Here is a 21,110-nt window from a genome sequence, read left to right on the forward strand (position 1 = left end):
CTGTTATGAAAGATATTTATAGTTTTTGGTGAGCATTTTATCTTTAAAAGGATAAGAGATTAAACCACTCCTGAAATAGCCACTGTTTTCCCACAGTTTATTATGTGTGAGTGAAGACAGATAGACAGTGTTTTCTTTCTTAATCCGAACATTTTATTCAGGTGCTCAGAGAAGAATGCTAAGCGCTTGTGGTGCTGTCTGTTCAGGCTAAGGTACATTAGTTTTTTTTTTTTTTTTCTATTTGCTTATTTTATAACATGTAAATTTGAGAATACCACACATTAAATGTTACTATCTACCTTATTTTTCAGTGCGGAAGTAAGCTGTTTTCTGGTAATGTGCGAGACTTCCAGTTCATAAGCCACTGTAGGAAAATAGCAAGAAGAATAACTAAGTGCAGTAAAAGGTAAAACGGTTTGCACTACAAACCATTGTGTTCATAATTAAGATAATACATTAAAATAATATGGTAAGACAAACCAGTTTGCAATATCAAGCAGCAAAATTAGCTGTTTTGTACAGCTAAAAACAGCTGGAGGTGGTTCACACAGGAAGCCAGACACATTCAATTTACAAATGGCCACGCCCACAAAAATAGGTGGATCATCTAGCTAGCAGATATCAGTGAAATAACACATCTGTCAGCAATAGTCCATCAGGCTAGCTATCCACTCCTTTTAGCCAATCAGAAGCCTCTATGCCTGCCATTCTTGCTACACTTTCGATCTTTGTTTTGAATATACATTTTTGTTCATAAACTTACAAATCTGACTTTTTTTGTGAATTGCGTGATATAAACTCACAGTTACTAGATATAATGTAAGAATTTCGAGATAAAAACTTGAATTTCTGACTTTTCCACTTTTTTTTGTATCTCGCAATTCTGAATTTATAATTTGCAATTGCGAGTTCATATTATGCAGTTCTGACTTAATTTCTCCAAACTGTAAGTTTATATCTCTCAATTCTGGCTTTATAACTTGAAATTGTGAGTTTATATCTCACAATTCTGACTTTATTACTTGCATTTACTTTTTTTTTTAATTCAGTGGCAGAAACAGACTTCTAAAAGAGTTATAAAGTCAGAATTGCAAGATATGAACTCACATTTCTGAATTTTTTCTCAGAATTGCATATTAACTTACAATTGTGAGTTATAAAGTCAGAATTGCAAGACATAAACTTACAAATCTGATTTTTTTCTCAGAATTGCATGATATAAACTGACAATTGAGAGATATAATGTCAGAATTGTGAGATAAAAACTTGAATTTCTGACTTTTTCCTCAAAATTGCGTGATAGAAACTCACAATTCTGTCTTTTTTCTCAGAATTGCATGATAAACTATTTGAGAAATACAAATGCGAGTTATATCTCACAATTCTGACTTGATAAACTTGCAATGCTAAAAAAAAAAGTCAGAATGGTGAGTTTATATCTTGCATTATATCTCACATATCGCAGATTTGCATGTTTATTTTTTAGAATTGCTAGATTGTATCTCGCTATTCTGACTTTATAATTTGCAATTGCAAGTTCATATCTAGCAGTTCTGACTTAATTCTCCAAACCTTTAAGTTTATATCTCACAATTGTGGCTTTTCAATTCAGTCTGAGAAAAAAAGTTGCATTTATAAATTCAGTATTAATTTTTTATTTAGTGGTGGAAACAGGCTCCCAAAAGAGTTATAAAGTCAGAATTGCAAGATATAAACCTACAATTCTGACTTAAAAAAAAAAACATTTTTTTTTTTTTTTGGTATTTCATGATATAAACTTACAAAAAATAAAGTCAGTTTTCTGACTTTTTTCCTCAGAGTTGTGTGATATAAACTTAGAATTGCAAGTTTTATAGTCAGAATTGCAGTATATAAAGTCACATTTCTGACTTTTTTCTCAGAATTGCATGATATAAACTCACAATTTGTGAGTTATAAAGTCAGAATTTCTAAGACATAAAGTCACATTTCTGACTTTTATCCCAGAATTGCATGATATAATCTAAGAATTGCGAGTTTTAAAGTCAGAATTGTGAGATAAAAACTCACATTTCTTAATTTTTTTTCTGAGTTGTGTGATATAAACTCAATTGTGAGTTATAGGGTCAGAATTGCAAGATAAATGTACAATTCTGACTTTTTTTTCTCAGAAGTGCGTGATATAATCTCACAATTCTTACCTTTTTCTCAGAATTGTGTGATATGAACTATTTGAGAAATACAAATGCAAGTTTATATCTCGCAATACTGACTTTTTTTTCTCAGAATTTGACTTTTTCTCAGAATTGTTCTCAAACTCACAATTTCGAGTTATAAAGTCTAATACTGAGGGGAAAAAGACTGATATGTTTCTTAGAATTTGTAAGTTTACAATCTCACAATTCTGACTTGATGAACTTGACCTTATTTCTCAGATTTGTGCATTTATATATTTCAATTCTGACTTTATAATTTGCAATTGCGAGTTTATATAATGCAATTCTGACTTTATAACTTGCAATTGTAAGTTTAAACCTCACAATTCTGAATGAAATATCAGAACTGTGAGATGTAAACTAGCAATTGCAATTTTTTTTTTCAGTGGCGGAAACAGGCTTCCATACCTGATAGCCGCTGCCATTTCACTATGTAAGGAAAGCTAAAAAAAATGTTTATAGCACCCTTAACATATTAACCTGGTATTTAAAATTTTTTACGTCTTTTGAGTTGTGAATTGGCCTTTACTGTATATGATGATTTTTTAAAATGATATATTCAAAAACCATGTTTCCCATCATTGTGTGAATCAGCTTTCCATTTCCCAGTAAGCCTCTGTGGAAAATGTGACAACACTCGCTGTTCTCATTTTCTGCTCTGCATTGTGGGTCACAGTATGATGGTAGGTATTCACTCCCACTGAGAGCTTAATCAGCGCCTCAGTTTTCACTTACTCAGGGCATTTATCACTCAAACTTCTCAACAGCTCTCCAAGTACAGGAACTCCAGTGATGTCACAAGTTTTTCGCTCAGTTAAACAAAGTATTTCAATCTGTTGTATTTTTCATAACTCTAAAATCTTTTATAACTTTAAGGCAAGCCAAGAGTGGGATGCAAAGTCAAGTGAAATCACACCACTCAGATTTAATGCTGAAAACATCTGTGCTCCTGAGAACAATTATTAATTAAAAAGGTTGAGCTTTTCATCCGTTTATTTACTTTGATTTCCTGCCATGTTTTCACTCAAATGCATGGAGTCCCCATATGGCCCTCCACCTGAACTGCTAAAAATTTCCCCCAGATTTTTCACTCATTGCATCCTCTCAAAGCAGTGACATAAACTCCAGATCCGTAATCTTCTCGCATCTGTTTCTTTTCAGACAGGATGGAGATAAAAATGTGGCTCGAGAGAAAAACTGTGGTACTACGCTTGCCCTTCCCCCTCAGAAAAATGCCTTTCTAATGTTTCAGTCACTCATGGCCAATGTTCTCTAGACATATACATCACAGGACTGACTTCATGTGAACATACACGTCTCCATTTTATAGACTGTTCTGTTTCTCTTTGAGCTATATCTTGTTGGAAAATTGAACATGTGGGCTTGCATGGAAAAGGAAAATTAAACCTATGCTTACATGAGCCTAAAACAAGATATTTTATGCATTGTTGTATCCTAAAATGTGTCTGAATAAATTTCACAACACTGCTGTATGCCACAACGAGCACTATATATTGCATCTTCAGGCTGATCAAATTAGTTGAATTTAATGAAATTGTTGCATACTTCGAACCTAAACATTAACTATTCAAATATGTGAACAATTTTAGCTATGTGAATGATGAGAAAAAAAAAAATATTCCTTTAAGCATTGTGACTGTGTGCATACTTAGTTAATGGACAATCATCAGACTCATCAGTGAATTAAAAAACAAATCAATCTGTACTTTTATTCATCATGATTCAATTTACAAAATTACTCATAAAAATGCTAAAAAAATACGTAAACATCAACTGCTTGAATTCTTGAATTGGACTGAATGAATCTGCGAATGTGACAGCATGTTAAAGTTTCATCTCTCATACAGTCTAAATTTGGCTGGGGAAACTTTTTGTTCATGTCAAAATTAAAACAAAGAGTTCCCAACAGCATCACAGTTTCCGCCTTAAGTCAGACGGATGATCTCAAATTTCTTGGGCCCTCTGTAAGGTCTGGGCCCCAGCTCCTCCTCTTCTATCTCAGCTGTGAACTCCTGAGGTGCGGTGGCCGCCGGGTCAGTGTCAGAGAACTGGCTCAGCTGCTTGTCTTTAGGACACTCCGCGTTGTAGGTCTTGACGTAGCTTTCCACCGGCCAGCCGCGAAACTCTTCTGGTTCATTGCACACCAGACCTGTGTAGGACACAGCGGGGTGGTGCTTCAGCCAGTAGATCAAGTAATGAATGTTGTAATCACAAATCCAGGGGTTGTCCTCTAGAGACAGTTTTCTCAGGAAGTAAAGGTCCTCCAAAACACCATATTGAAAATAGCGCAGACTGTTGTTGGACAGGTCCAATTCTCCTAAGTACAGCAGGCCTGTAAAAGCAGCTACAGGAAACAGACAAAAGCTGTAAGTCTCTTTATTCAATGCATTATTAAATATGAATTCCTGGTTATGCATTATTATATATAAAACAGGCTTAATATAACATAAATGATGTCTCACTGAAATATGTAGGAGATTTACGTTATTTAAAAAATCCACATCGTTTTAAACATATTTTGGACTATGGGGATGCGCCATTATTTCAATTACATGAACTACTGGCACTATCTGTTGCTGTTTTTACCACACACCTCGAAAAATCAAATTCTGATACGATGACCACAGTTACTGAAAGAGCTTGAAGGTCATGATATAATGTAGACTTAAATCAAATGCTGTACCATTGATTTTCCCCACAAGGAGTCTAAACGCCCCTGGATATTGAGTGAAATCCTCGCTGAGAAACTCCTGTCGCGGCTGAGACGACATGTTTACACCCTGACAGGGCGGCATCTAGCGTTTCTTGTCTCTGCCATTTGTAAACTCTTTCAGTAGCTGTGGTCTACTAATAGCCTCAAAGGTATCAGGGCTAAAGTGGAGAGAACAAAGACATGGGTCTTTAGGAAGTTTTATTCGTCCACAAGCATCTTTTCTTCTTTTCTTTTTCGTTAGGAAAGAAGTGAAGACTTACATCGCTTCTCTTGTTGCCCTTTGACTGAAAATTACAACAAAAAGCCGCACAATGTGGCATCGTATCGTGCCAGTAGTGCCAGTATTTCACCAGGTGAAACCATTTCACGTCATTGAAATAATGCCGTAGTTATAGTTCAACATATGTATAAAACGAAGTGGATTTCTTAAGTAACGTAGATATTTTATAGGTTTTCTACTACATTTCAGTAAGAGGCATCATTTATTTAATTATTAGCAAATAGGACTGAATGAATTACACATCTTTTACATTAAAGTGAGCTCAATCTGCCAACTGTTGTTCAAGCTTTGTTCTCACTGTGATCTCTGAACTGACTGATGAACTAAGCAGAAGATAGACTGCAGTTCCTGAGCCTGTAGTGTAACTGAATCTGTGTTATCACCTCTCTAGGAAACCATTAGATGACACACCCTGCTGGTCTGTTCATTAGAGGCCAACTGACTGCGATTAAGTGCATTTTTTAGGCAGTTTAGAAAGGCTTAAGTGTCTTATAATTATAGCAGCATCAGCAAGTACTTTGTTTTTGTTTGTATTTCTCTTTGTGGTGAGAGAAAAAGACAAATGTGAATTCTATGTATAAACATCTGAGGAAGCATTTTTGGGTAGGCTTGATTGTAAAAAATGCAGGCAGGGGAATATAGTGGTGAGTTGATTAAATATATGGCATTTATAATGACTTTGGAAATTTGGAAATGGTGGATTTGCTTTAAGCCAAACAGTTGACTGTACAGTATCTGACAGACTGTGGAAATAAAATTAAGAGAGATTCAGCCCTTCTTAAAGGCTTAAATCCCAACACTGAAGTTATTGTATAGCTTTATGGTTCAGGGACACACCACCCACTCTTAGCTAACCCCGGGACCCCAAATACATATATCCCATCATTAAGATAATTCGCAAATGTTCATTCAAATCACCTCCACAGATCCCACATGTTGACAACACTGGCATTAGCAGACTATTACACACAAGTCCTTTTGTGTTTCATGGAAGAAAGATTACAGGATTCCCAAAGCTGCTAGATGTGTCTGCTCAGCAAGAAATAGCCTACAAATGTTTACAAGCAATTCAATTCCGGGAACCCCCCTGCTCTGTTTGCTCTAATTGGTAAAGGCTTGAAAATTAACATGCTGATGTTTATTGCTTTCTCCACAACAACAATTCTTGATAGCTGTGCTGCATATTTGAGGCAGACTTTTCTCTCATGACTGCTTTACTTTCCCAAAGAACTCGTAATTTTCTTTCACTCATTCATTGTTTTGATAAATGATTGTCGGGCATATACAGTGCCTTGTGAAAGTATTAATTTCTTTCACGTTTTGTTATGTTGCTGACTTATGTTAAACTGTTATAAATTACTTTTTTCCCCATCAATCTAAACTCCATGCACCATAATGACAAAGCAAAAACAGAATTGTCAGAACTTCACAAATCTATAAAAAATATGAAATAAGTACATTGCAGAAGTCTTTATACCCTTAACTCAGTACTTAGTTGAAGCACCTTTACAGCCTCAAGTTTTTTGGGGGTATGATGCAACAAGATTTGCACATTAACATTTCCTCATCTCTTCACCTCTCAAGCTCTGTCAGCTTGGATGGGGTCTGGCAGACATTTCAGGTTTCTCCAGAAATGTTTGATTGGGTTAAATCCCAGGCTCTGGCTGGGCCACTCAAGAGCATTCACAGAGTTGTCTAAGCCACTCGTGCTGTGTGCTTAGGTTCATTGCCATGTTGGAAGGTGAACCTTCTGCCCAGTCTGAGGTTCTGAATGCTCTGGAGTCTGGACTGGGTTTTCATTAAGGCTATCTCAATATTTTGGTGCATTGAGCTTTTCTTCTGCTCTGACAAGTCCCTCAGTCCCTGCTACTGAAAAACAACCCCACAGCATGAGGCTGCTACTGGCACACTTTTGGGATGGTATTCTGCAGGTAATGAGCAGTGCCTGGTTTTCTTCAAGCATGATGCTTTGAATTAAGGTTCATTAGACCACAGAATGTTGTTTTTCACAATCCGAGGAACCTTTAGGTATGTTTTTGAAAAATTTCAAGTTTGTTTTGATGTGTCTTCACTGAGAAGAGGACTGAGTCTTGCCACACAAGTTCAGATTGTTGGAGTGTTGCAGTGATGTTTGTCCTTCTGTAAGTTTTTCCCATCTGCATATTTGATCATGGAGCTTAACTAGAGTGACCATCAGGTTCTTGGTCACCACTCTAGCCAAGGTCCTTCTCCATCAATTGCTCAGTTTGCCAGGAGGCCAGCTGTAGGAAGAGTCATGGTTGTTTCAGACTTCTTCCATTAAGGGTAATGGAGACTACATGCTTCTGTAAACCTTCAATGCAGCAGAAGTTTTTCTAAACTCTTTCCCAGATGTGTGGCTTGATGCAGTCCTGTTTCTGAGCTCTACAGGCAGTTTTTTACCCTCAGGGCTTAGTTTTTGCTCACATGCATTTTCAGCTGTTAGACCTTTTATTAAGATGTGTGCCTTTCCATATCATACCCATTCAATTGAATTTGCCACAGGTTAACTTCACTTGAAGTGTAGTAATATCTACAAGCAATATGAATGCTTTTGAGGTAGATTTCAACTGTCCCAGATAATGTAATATAATATATTATATATATAATATAATTATATTATATATGTAATATAAGTACTTATGCAATGGAAGCATTTAAGTTTTTATTTTTCAAAAAATTGCAAAGATGTTAAAAACTTTTTTTTTTTTTTTTTTGCTTTGCCATTATGGTGTATGGAGTGTAGTTTAATGTGGTAAAAATATTTTAAAGCAGTTAAACATAAGGCAGCAACATGACAAAATGTGAAAAAAACATGAGGGGGTATGAATACTTTCGCAAGGCACTGTAAGCTCTTCAGCCTGATGTAGAGGCCAGAGTCGAATCCTTAACCACTATTCATGCACACACAGAATGTAGCCTTTATTATTGGCTTCTAGTTAACCTTTCATGAATTCCCCAACTGGTGTCTTTTCATTCAGTGTTTGACAAGATGCTTTAATGTCAGACTTCTAATATTGAGACTCTTTCCTTGTCAAATACTGCTGTGCCAAACATCTGTTTCCTGCACTATGTATATCATCTTTGTACTGTCATTCATTGACAATCAAATAAGTATATGTCTTGAGGACAGGATTTGGTTGTGTACCATCGGCTTACCTGTGTCGATGCTTTCCAGACTGTTTCCGCTCAGGTTCAAAAGCTTTAGGTCTTTAACGCTTACAAACTCCTTTGGTCTCAGCTGCTTGATGCTGTTTCTGGATAAATCCAGTCTCACAATATCCAGCGGGATGTCAGCCGGCACAGTTTTAAGGTCTATGGAAGAAGAGTTGAATTACTGTAATTATGTAGGCCTATTGGAAAAAGTAACTTCATAATTAGCACAATTACGTTTGACGGACAGTGCATTCAGCAACAAATGTTGCTTCCTTTTTGATTCCCAGGGGAATATTGTGTAGAACAAAATTGACAGTGTGCTTGCAAAGCACTTTAAAGGGCTTTCTGTATTTCCAAATGATTTCCAGCAGGCTAACCATACATGGAAACATCTGCCGTGACAATGGTTAGAAGTTCTGTACAGTTGGTTCCTCGTTGGTGGTCTGTTAAAGTCATTTTCTCAGACACTGATAATGGCATTCAAACTAAGTATATATGGATCTTAAATTGCATGCAAAGCATGTTGTGACAGTAAACGTTGTGAAGGAGCTCTCTATTTATTTTGGAAGATTCTGGGCACTCGAAAGCTCAACGCAGCACTTTGGGTGGCTCCAGCAAACCGTGCCTTGCCTATATTTATTTATATCATCACTATGAGAGCTATTAAAACCGCACACATGGCACACGTTTGGTGGTAACACTCGAAACTCTGCGAGACATCACTGTCTTTGTGATATTCGGAAATGTTATCGTGGGACTTGTCTGCTTGACATGTGCGAAAGCAATGCGCCATGCAGAACAGATACAGCTGCACTTCCTGCTTTGACCTGCCAGAGCACCTGTTTTTAAACCATAAAGTGCCTTCAATAAGAGACCTTGCTCAGATTTTACATTTTTCTTTTGTTTGGCCACCTATATAAACACAGATCAGATTCACAGTTACTACTAGAGTAGATTTTACACTGTTTTACAGTGTCTCCGGAGATTGTACCCAAAGAATTGAACATGCCGTTATTCTTGTAACTAATTCAGGGAAAAGCCTTCCCAGAAGCTGAGATCACTAATACTTGGCTTTTAGACTCTCGCTCTTGCCATAAGATTCCTACAAGGGCTTTCTGCGATTAATGCTGACAAAAGAAATGGGCTTTTACCCCTTAGGTCCCCGAACAGATGATGTAACGCTACAAAAGTGTGACTTTTTCGTTCGTGGGAGTGATTCAGGATGCCTCCCTCAGCTCCAGACTGCTGACTCAATATTTCTGATGAGGAGAAGTCCAAATCCCACTGACTTCAAAATCCATCTGACTTCGTTTATTTTACATTGGCTGTTTTCTATCACATGCATTCTGCTTGCCTCATCTAACCCTGATGATGTCTTTGGCCTGGCAGTGTTTTTCATCTCGCTCTGGATGTCAGAGCCCATTTAGATAGTTTTTCAAAATAATAAACCTCACTTAACAAGATAGAGTACTCAAAACACTCAAATTCATGTGCAGAAGATTGAAACTCAGGCCTCCAGAGAAGAGAAAAATGTACTGACAAAGAGCTCTTTTATAGTTAAATGCAGAATTATATCTGTCTTCTCTGAGTGAAATTTGAATGCCACTTTGTCATATCTTACAGCCCCTCTTACAAACCCCTCTTGTCCTAAGTTCTTCCTTGAGATGCTTTAAAACATGCGTAAGACAGACCAGCACTGTCTTCAGATTTCCCTGGAGATTTGCATGTATAGCCGTAGTAATGTGGTATTTCCTATGCTTTGGAAGTTGACTTGGATAAGACTTTTTTCAGGGGACCGATTTACAAAGGGACTCATTTTATATGAATTTTGCCTTTGTTTTGCAGACAGCTTTTGAAATATAACACTGAGATTCAAGCTTCAGAAAAGTTATGGTGTCTTGATATCAGTCTGAATATGGCATTAATGTGTCTCTAGAGAAGAGTCTCCAGATGTTGAAGCTGGAAAGATGCTCATTCCCTTTCCGCTAGTTCTCTACATCTTATATTTCATGTTTCCAGACATTTGTTCCACTCTGCTGTGAATTAGAGTAACTTACCACATGCTGAGTCAGCAGAATACTATCTATCTATCTATCTATCTATCTATCTATCTATCTATCTATCTATCTATCTATCTATCTATCTATCTATCTATCTATCTATCTATCTATCTATCTATCTATCTATCTATCTATCTATCTGCTGTGCAGTGGTTTTCTGAAACGAGCCAATTTAAGCCAAGTATTAATCTCCTCAAGTTAGTGTTTTTAAGCATTTTACTCAAAGCAGTAACAGTTTAAACCCTCTTTTTTATTTGTGAACTTTTAGCTATTCTTTTTAATAGTTAACTTTTAACTATTTTTGAATTTTTCGGTTCATCAGTCATCAAAGGTCTTTAAATATTGGTCATTTTTCGATTTTTCCTCAAACAAAGATTTACATTTTCAACAAAAACGTACTCATTCAATACTCCCACATATCGTGTTTTCATACCATTTTAAGCCTTACTTTGACGAACAAAGTGGTTATATCTAAGAGTGTGAGTTGTTTACTTACTTTTTTAAATTAGGCTTCCCATTAATGGCATTATATTGTTTATTCAGACTGTTTTGCGAACACGAAATGTGCACAAACACAACAAGAGGTTGGAACCAATCATAGCCGAACATAACCGGTCATAGCCAATCACCTCCCAATGGAGATATTGCCTCCTCTCACTTGACTTTTCCCAATTCATTCTCAATTACCCCCCACCAAGCTCACCACAATCCTTTAGGGTGTCTGTTAAAACTCAATGGGCTTAGGGGAGGTGTTTCTTAAACAATAAACATGAAAAGCTACTTTAGCATGGATTTGAGGAAAGCATTACTCATTGCGTGATGGTTTATTGTGGAATGAATGACACTTTGCCCTAACTGGTACAGCAGAGAAACCACTTCAACATTTCAATTTGCTGAAAAGAAACCACACATTTTCAGACTACCCCTGTTCGTCTTTCTGTCAGGCTTAATTGTGTAATTGCATTTCATTTGGCAGCCTCCTTCACAGATCTTTTCATATTCTTGTTTCATACAACAACTATGAAATTATTGAAATATAATGATGTATTATTCAATAATAGAGTACCTAGTGAAATCTGTCTCAGCCAATAGAATTAGTTTAATGGACTGAATTGTTCATGATACCTCAGTTGAGGTCACAGTCAGCCTAAAAGATTGCTCAATCTTTCTTGGTAACTCCCTGTTACTGGACACAACATAAACAGAAAATACTGTGCCCATCTTTACAGTGCCCATTATAGCCACGATGGTTAGCCAAGCCAGTTGTGAATCATTGGATTTTCCCGAACAGGGCGATGTGTTCTGTTTCTTCAGAACCACAAATTGATTTTACTCCCACTACTCCCCAAATGTCCCGCTGCAAGAAAAAAACTCACAATATTGAGCAAAAGCTTTCTCACCTCTGTTCCTGCAGTCCAGACGGGGCACAGGGTGGACGTAGGTATGGCACAGAGAGGTTGCGTCAGACTTTTTTTGTGGAGCCGGTAGGGGCTGATTGTCCGGATGCGGGATCAATATATTCTCATGCTGAGGGGTGCACATCAGCTCTGCATCCAGCTTCTTCAGTTGCCTCCCTGAGAACTCCCTGGGCTCGGCACACCGTGCGTAATTGCCAATGTTACGGTTACTAGGCACTTGTATGTACCTGACCAGGCTGTCCAGCTGGCAGTCACACCTCCAGGGATTGTCATGGAGTCGCAAGTACTTAAGTTGCGGCATGGGGATCAGCATGCCTTCGCTCGCCACCTGCAGACGGTTGTGCTGCAGCAGTAAAGTAGTGAGTCTGCTCAAGCCGTTGAACGCTCCCTCCTCTATGCGAGAGATTTCGTTCTGCTGGAGATCCAGACTACGCAGGTTTCGGAACTGACTGAAAGTGTCGTCTCGCAGCACCTTGATTCTGTTCCGTGCCAGCAGAAGGTGGTGAATATCCTCCGGCCAGCCCAATAGCACGGCTGTCAGATGGCGATCTTGGCAGTCGAAGAACTTTTCCCCATTGAGTGTACTTTCCTTGCAGTCTGCAGCAAACCGCTTGACGGTATTTGAACGTTCTCGACTCCGCATTCGGCGTCCCTTTCCACCCATTCGTGCCTCAGCTGCCCAGACTACCAGGCACAGCAGCAGCAGCAGACCGCAGAGCAGCCGCATGGCAAACAGCAGCAGCTGGGTTAACCAGTCAAGTAGAGTCTCAGCGTAACTTTGATAAACCGAGAGCTTGCTTTAGTCAGAGTGAGGGGGCACAGCTGCGGTCCCTGAGAAAAGGCAAATGAAATGTAAATAACTGCATTACCAAGAGCTGCATTCCGAACAGAGAGAGAGAAAGGATGTACACACATGAAAAGAACCAATGTCTTACCCATAGGACTGTACTTATTTTCAAAGCAATGTTGAAGGTTTAATGCAAGTTAAGCTCAATCCACAACATATTATTTTGTGTTCCCTTCTGGAACACTTACAATGGAAATGTTTAGATTTGTCGTCCAAAGGGTTTAAAGGTCAAAATGTGAGGCTCATATTTTTAAGCACTTACATTGAAGGAGAAGTTGACTTCCAGGACAAAAATTTACAGATAATTTACTCACCCTCTTGTCATCCAAGATATTCATGTCTTTCTTTCTTCAGTCGTAAAGAAATTATGGTTTTTGGGGAAAACATTTCAGGATTTCTCTCCATATAATGGACTTCTATGGTGTCTGTGACTTTGAACTTTCAAAATGCAGTTTAAATGCAGCTTCAAAGGGCTCTTAACAATCCCAGCTGAGGAAGAAGGGGCTTATCTAGCGAAATGATCGATTATTTTCTAAAAAAAAATGTTGACAATTTACATACTTTTTAACCTCAAATGCTCGTCTTGTCTAGCTCTGCATTCTGGTTCAAAACTTCCATCTAATTTTCTCTTCCAACTTCAAAATCGTCCTTACATTGCTGTAGAAGTACCGATCCAGTGTTTACAAATTGAACGTGCAAAGAAGATCAAACGCTTTACAAAAGGGAGAAAATGAGATTGGGGTTTTTTGACATACCCTAACTGTCTTGAACCGGAATACACAAGAGTACACGCAGAGCTAGACCAGACGAGCATTTGAGGTTAAAAAGTATATAAATTGTAATTTTTTTTTAACAAAATAACCAATCATTTTGCTAGATAAGCCACTTCTTCCTTGGCTGGGATTGTTAAACTGCATTTTGGAAGTTCAAAGTCCACTATATGGAGAGAAATCCTGACATGTTTTCCTCTAAAAATATAATTTCTTTACGACTGAAGAAAGAAGGACATGAACATCTTGGATGACAAGGGGGTGAGTAAATTATCTGTAAATTTTTGTTCTGGAAGTTAACTTCTCCTTTAATGTTTTCATTAAAAAAAAACTACTGTTCTAGGCAGATTGACTTGAGCTTGTCATGTAAAGATTTCGTGGACAGCCTTTCATACTGATTGTGGCTGTTTATCATTGTTGAACTTTTTTGAATTAAAGCAGATAGCAAGAAGAAAGAATTTTAGAGAATTACTTGTTAAAGAATTACTCACCCTCATGTTGTTCCAAACGTAAGACCTTTGTTCATCTTCAGAAACACAAATTAAGATGTATTTAAAGAAATCCGAGAGCTTTCTGAGCAACACAACTACCAAGTTCAAGGCCCAGAAAGGTAGTAAGGACATCGATAAAATAGTCCACACTCTTAAAAATGAAGGTTCTTTCATGGCATCAATGGTTCTGTGGAACCTTTCAAATGCAGAAAAGGTTCTTTATAGTCGAAAAAGGTTCTTTAGTTTTAAAAATGTTCTTCAAAATGGTTCTTTGGGGGACCCAAAATAGTTCTTCTATGGCATCACTGCAAAAACATTTCGCCCCTTGCCTCTCCAGAGGTCTGTGCATGCCGCTGATCAGTGGTTCAACCTTAATTTTATGCAGCTACGAGAATACTTGTTTTGTGCAAAGAAAACAAAAATATTGAATTTAATATTTTTGTTTTCTTTGCAGACAAAAAGTATTCTTGTAGCTTCATAACATTACGGTTGAACTACTGATGCCACATGGACTATTTTATTGATTTTATTACTACCTTTCTGGGCATTGAATGTGTCAGTTGCTGTCTAGGGTCAGAAAGCTCTTGGATTTTGTTAAAAATATCTTCATTTGTGTTCCAAAGATGAACAAAGGGGCGTACAGGTTTGGAATGACATGATGGTGAGTAATTAATGACAGAAGTTTTTGGTGAACTATCCGTTTAAAACACACAGATGCTGACAGAAAGGAAGTTTGGAGTATTTGTACACACATATGTGTGCCAGTCCTATTACTTCATTCATTAAATCTGTTGCACTGCACACAAATCCTCACCTGTGACAAACATTAACCAAGAAATTCATTATCTTTAGATATGTTGAATTCTTGATTTTGATTGGTTGACAGATGTTACAAGGTGTGAGTTGTCTGTAACAGCACTGTTGTGAAGTGGTTCCAGGTTTGTTAACCTATCATCACTATCATTTTCTTTTAGGCCAAAAATCATAACGATATCAAGTAAAAATCATGTTCCATGACGATATTTAGTAAATTTCCTACCGTAAATATATCAACTTAATTTTTTTTATTAGTAATATACATTGCGAAGAACTTAATTTGGACAGCTTTAAAGGTAATTTTCTCCATTTTTTTTTTTTTTTTTGTTGCACACTCAGATTCCAGATTTTCAAACAGTCGTATCTCAGCTAAACATTCATAAACAAACCATACATCAATGGAAAGCCTATTTATTTAGTTTTCAGATGATGTAAATCTCAAAAATCAACCCCAGGACAGGTACATTTGGTAACTGTGATACAATTTAGCATAGAATATGCATTGAATTACTAAAATTAATGCACACTTGGCATCCACTTTTGTGACATGGCTGCATTTCACCCTTTGTTGTGCAATAATGTTCAACAATTTAATAGTCCGTCATAAATTGTTCCTTACTTGGAGTAGGAAAACTTCTCATTACCGCATGTCAAGGATCAGCGGAGCTTAATGCTCTGACTATAATTAAAAATGATCTAACACATTTGGATGACCACTTTTCCCAGCGATTGCATTAAAACAGAATTGAATTACAACCCGATTTCTGGCATAATCCTTTTTATGAGCCCACACCCTGCTATGTCAATATTTGCCTTGTGGGGAGACATGCTGCATTTTTTACATTTTAATAACAATGACAAATAAGTCCTTTTGATTTCCTACATGTTTTCTTTGTTTGCTCACACATTAGTGTTATAATTACCTCCTTTAGACTTGGCCTGAGTCACTGTGCATTGCGCAGTGCTCCCATTGTCGTGCCCAAAGATATCCATAAGCCCTTGTTGATTGACTACTTCTAAAACATAAGGACTGTGTCTTTATAGCGCTTTCAAAACATTGCTCTGTTTGTCTGGGTAGTCCGGAAAGTGAATTAAGATGAATAGGAATGATGACAGATAGTTACATATATTATAGCCCTCTTCTATGAGACAACAGTTTAAAATGCATGCTTTTAATACACTAACAGGAGAAACAAGATTGAACTGGAAAGGAAGAGCTAGTAAAAATACACTAACTTGAACAGGGATGGTGTACTGTAATCATTCTGTCACCAGCCTGATCAGTCTGCTGAACATCTGCCCAAAAGTCTGTTATGAAAAAACTATTGTGCAACTTGCCATTGAACCATTCACAGCACTAGCACTCATCTGTCCTCACTAGCAGATATCAGTGAAATTTAGCAATGGGTTTTAGAGCTTCAGGGCTTTCCCTGCCTTTCAAGACACTGTAAAACTACAAACAGGTCTTGGCAAGACTTGTACCTCTGACAGGCAACACTCTTCTAGTCTACAGTTACGTTGCTTTGCAGTTCTTTTCACAGATGTATCATGCAATTAAATTGTTCAAATTGAATTAGCAGGAACGGTTCCATGTTCTCTCTTTCCAGTGATAAAATGGCATGACTATGACATCATGTGAACATGTTATGTGATAATCACAGTCCATGTGTTTTTTTTCCCCTGCTTTTTCTTTTAGCGCATATCATGCTCCAGAACAGCAAGAAGAATTTTTGTTTATTTGTTTAGTTTTGTTCCAACATAGGCGCATTGGAAATACGTGCCTCTATATACATTTCTGCAAATTTTAACAAAACGTACCTATATGTACGAATCACTGCAGTTTCCAGTTGAAATGAACACTGAAGGCAGTAAAACTCTGACAACTTTTATTCCTTTTCACACAAAGTATCATTTACACACAGAGTTTTGATTAATAAAGCCTACTTTTCACACAATAACTTGCAGAATATTATGTCATAACCTCAAAACAATTTTAACATCCTGTGCGATTTTAAAACGTATACTTCTGAATGTCGTCGTCACATATACAGCTTCATATGCATGAGTTTTCTAATTCAGTAGGTTTGCTTGGTAGCTCACCTGATATGGCGTTGTACTTGAATGATGAAGAGCTCCGTTACGAACCCCCTGAAACTACGGTTCGACAAAACAGCTCAAATCCGGAAAAGGAAGTTAAAATAGCACAGCTGCATCAACAAATGTGTTTTTATGTTTTTAACTCTATGTATTTATGTATTTAATGTATCTATGTATTTAACTCTAAAGGCCTGTGCACTCCGGGACGAATATCGTGCGCGCTTATCACCAGCGTTTTTCGCCATTGGTCCATTGGTACTTAATGAAAAACAGAAATACCTCGGTACACAAGGTGGCGCTGCGAAACTTCACGCTTCTGACACTTGCTTGTCACACAGAAGAAGAGAGCTAGTATTTACGCGCTTGTCAAGTTACAAGCCTATGTACATGAAAGAAAATTAAGTGAAATGAAACTCGCCATCGAATTCTATTTGATCTGCAATTCCTCTCCATAACAACTCTCTCTTATCAAGATTTTTGTATTTGCTGTCGCGTTTGTCAAAAAGCTCTTTGTGTTCAGACACCAATGACACCAGCAACTCTACATTCATCTTGCCTTGAGGCATCTTCGTCTACTTTCCTCTTCCTCGTCGTGTCCTCGGTAACACTGTTTTGTGCTTCAGCAGCTTCGGGCATGTGAACAAAAGCACCAATCTCATTGGTCAGCCAGTTTTTACGCATCATGTAAAACCAAAAAAACGAGCCAGAGGCGTTCTATAAAAAAATGACGCTTTTACGCCTGGCGTTTTGTGTGTCGGTGTGTACACTCACATCGGCATCCTTTGTTTAGTCACAAGGCGTTAAACGTTGCCAATAATCGCACACGATATTCGTTCCGGTGTACACATGCCTTAATTCTATCGGTTAGGTTTAGGGTTGGGTTTGGTGTACGGGATATTTCCAGCATGATAGAGCATTAACCTTTAGTGACACTCCCTGGATATTTTAATTCTGAACAGCCACAATACGTGCCTCAAGCAGCGTAATAAAATCGCAGAATACTTGCCTGTACCAACGTAATAAAAACGTGCCATGGTTACGTATTGAACGTGTGCTTTAGCGCCGCTCTCTGGACATTTCACTTTAAAACTGTTGCGAAACATGCAATAAGGTACGTAATTACAGCGTTGCAGAAATGTATATAGAGGCACGTATTTCCAATTGTAAGTTCTTTGTGCACAAAACGTATTCTCATAACTTCGTAAAATTAAGGCTGAACCACTGATGTCACATGGACTATTTTAACAATATCCTTCTACCTTTTTGGGCCTTGAATGTAGTTGCGTTGCTGTCTATGCAGGGTCAGAAAGCTCTCGGATTTCATCAAAAATATCTTAATTTGTGTTCCGAAGTTGAATGAATTGTCTTATAGGTTTGGAACGACATGAGGGTGAATAATTAATGATAACAGAATTGTCATTTTTGGGTGAACTGTCCCTTTAAGGTCTACTAAAGGAAACTTTTAAGACCAGGTTTGAGGCCAAACAAGACTAAATTGTAATACAGGGCCTTTTGTACCTTTTTACTGGCCGCGTTCGAATTTGATTTCAGTGATCCGAAAACAGTCTTGGGTACATTTATAACTGATGTTTTATGCAGTCAAGTGCAATCCAATTACTGAACCGCATGTTAATCCTAGGTATAAACAGAGCCTGTGTGCAGATCTGACTGGGATATGTATATTCTGCTAGTAGAGCGGATATTAACAGAAGCAGTCAGCATTTCAGGTGAATGAACCAGTATAACACAGTCCTTGTGTGAGTCCCTGGCTGCATCAGCCTTGGTTTACTACAATAATAGAAAGAAAGAAGAACCAAAAGGATGGAAAACTTCAATGGGAAATGGAGCAGAACGCAGGCACTGTTCACTGTCCAGCATGCGAGGGGGAGTGTATATTTTCTTTGCAACTCCTTTATTTTTTTTTAAATTTCCATGCCACCCAAATTCCAGATCACCCAGTACATCTAAAGGAATGCTACTGATTATTTTAGCTCTAGAGATAAAGACCTGAAATAATTTAGGTTAGAGACCTTAAGAAGAATTCGCCCCCCTCCCACACTGTATAGACCCCGGTTATCAGCACAGTGTGTGTGTGTATGTGTGTGAGAGAACTAGCTTACATGGCCAGCAGTGCTTAATTAAAACCATTTGAACTTCCTGCACAGAAAGGACTCATGTTTTTTTTTTTTCTTCTATCAAACTGTTTTCCTGAATTAACTTTAGCTCAACCCTAAAAAAAATCAAGTGGTACTATTATTAAACCTCTCCTTTTAAGCAAAAAACTTTCTTAGCACATATATTTAAGCAGAGGAACCTTTGGACGCACATAAAAAAAATCAATACTTTCTTGCCCAGGCTTTTTTTTTCAAGACAACCACAAACATGCATTTCAGAATAATCACCCAGTTACTTTCCTGAACCAGCGTGTACAGCCTGACAGTTTATCTTGAGTAGAGACACAATTGCTAAACAAACTTTACACACAAACCAACTCCAGTCAATGCCCAAATCCTTGCCAAAATTAAGACTGCAGGAAGCATTCAGTCCCTCTGTTACGAAACTACAGTCGAGAGTCAAGAGTGCATGACTTAATGTACGTCCATCTCCACTGGCACTGCTAGAAAGATTTCCCCACACACATGCAAACATGCACAAGCAAAATGTAAGTCCTCAGGTACCTGTGCACAGGGAAATGCATCCGAAATCTCATCCAATCTGGATATGTCCTGTTAGCTGATCTTTAAGTCCTGTCATGAGCTTTGTGCAGCGCTGGATGCCTGAACTCAGCGGTCTGACTGTATGTGTGTGTATGTGCATGAGCATATGTGTGTGTGAGGCTCAGTGCAGCCCCCAAGCTTGTGCCTGGTTTTAAATTACACGTTGCGTCTCTGTGCAGGCGAGCAGACCCACATGTCCTTGTTACAACTGTACCGCCTCCAGACTTCCAGCACTTTGTGAGGCTCTTCATCAGTCTGATGTCAAAGAGACTCTGGAAGAGGCAACCCCATTCAAACAATGTGGAAAGTATGTTTCTGGACTTGTTTTAAAGGCGTAGTTCACCCAAAAATGGAATTGTGACATGACATCTGGCACAACTTTGTTCATGAGGGAAGTAATGAGATCGTATTTGTAAATAATTTGTTCTTTTCAGTCATTTTGAATCGATCAGTTCATTTAGGTCATAAATTTTCTTCTCACAATTCTCACTTGAACTCACAAGGAATACATTATTAAAAATGTCTCCTTTAGTGTTTCAAGGAAAGAAAGAATGTCAGGTTTGGAACAGCTTGAGAGTGCATAAATGATAACAGGATTTCAGATTTCAAATGAAATATTACTTGTGAAGCTGAAATGTTGGCACATCTGTCTGTCATCTTGAGCAACTTCGTAGCTTTGAGAACCGTCTTGCATTTATTAGATGCATTTTGCATTTGTGCTCATAGTTGCGTAAACACGAAACAAACAAAATTTCCACAGCATGAACGAATGCCATCTTGCTTTGAAATTGAAAAGTTGAAAGTTGATTGAAGCACTGGGAGCCTTGCTTGCTTTTATCTCTGGCATGCCCTTGGGACAGTTTTTTTTTTCCTTTTTTTACATGTTTGTTAATATCACCTCATAAATTTACAGCACTTAGCCCTATTACTGGGCCCCTGTGTAGAAACACGAGCTGCCCTGCAGTGAGAACTTTGATGTGTCTGTTCCTAAAAGACTATTTGCATAACCCAAATTAAGACAGTTCTTGTATTTGTGTGTGTTGTTTTTTAGTTAAACTACATCCAAAAAGTTACACAGACAAAGTTAGAACAACTGGTTTCCTTGAAAATATCAATAATTTTCAGAGCTGGAAAAGTCATGGTACTTATTTTCTTGAGCGTAAAATTACTACATTTTTAAAAATAAAGGTTTCAAAATGGTGTTTGTTTCAGTGATGCCATAGAAGAACCATTTTTGCTTTCCTAAAGAACCCCAGCTAGAAATTTTTGGTTCTAAAAATGTTTTAAGAACATTACCAAGCAGTTCTCGCTTTAGTAATATTTAACATTATAGGAACATAAACAATAACAAAACGTTCTTAAAACATTTTTGGAACATTACATTCAAATGTTTTTTCTGAAACATTAACCAAACATGTACGGAATGTTAGCCAATGTTCTGAGAACGTTCCCTGCTAGCTGGGACCTTTCAGTGAGCAGTTCTTGAAGGAAAAGAATCATTTTAAAAATCT

General features: G+C 37.7%; 1 protein-coding gene across 1 annotated transcript; it reads right to left on the reverse strand.

Annotated features, from left to right (window-relative positions):
- Window positions 1–3,899: 3,899 nt before the first annotated feature.
- Window positions 3,900–19,750, reverse strand: lrrc17 (leucine rich repeat containing 17). Its single transcript, XM_073838276.1, has 4 exons — window positions 19,561–19,750; window positions 11,844–12,692; window positions 8,387–8,542; window positions 3,900–4,560 (listed from the first exon to the last, which is right to left on the reverse strand). Exons 2-4 carry the CDS (start codon window positions 12,586–12,588, stop codon window positions 4,142–4,144), a joined length of 1,320 nt encoding a protein of 439 aa, XP_073694377.1. The 5' UTR covers window positions 12,589–12,692; window positions 19,561–19,750; the 3' UTR covers window positions 3,900–4,141.
- Between the last annotated feature and the right edge of the window lie 1,360 nt (window positions 19,751–21,110).

Source organism: Garra rufa, chromosome 4, assembly GCF_049309525.1.
Source record: "Garra rufa chromosome 4, GarRuf1.0, whole genome shotgun sequence".
Taxonomy (NCBI): Eukaryota; Metazoa; Chordata; class Actinopteri; order Cypriniformes; family Cyprinidae; genus Garra; species Garra rufa.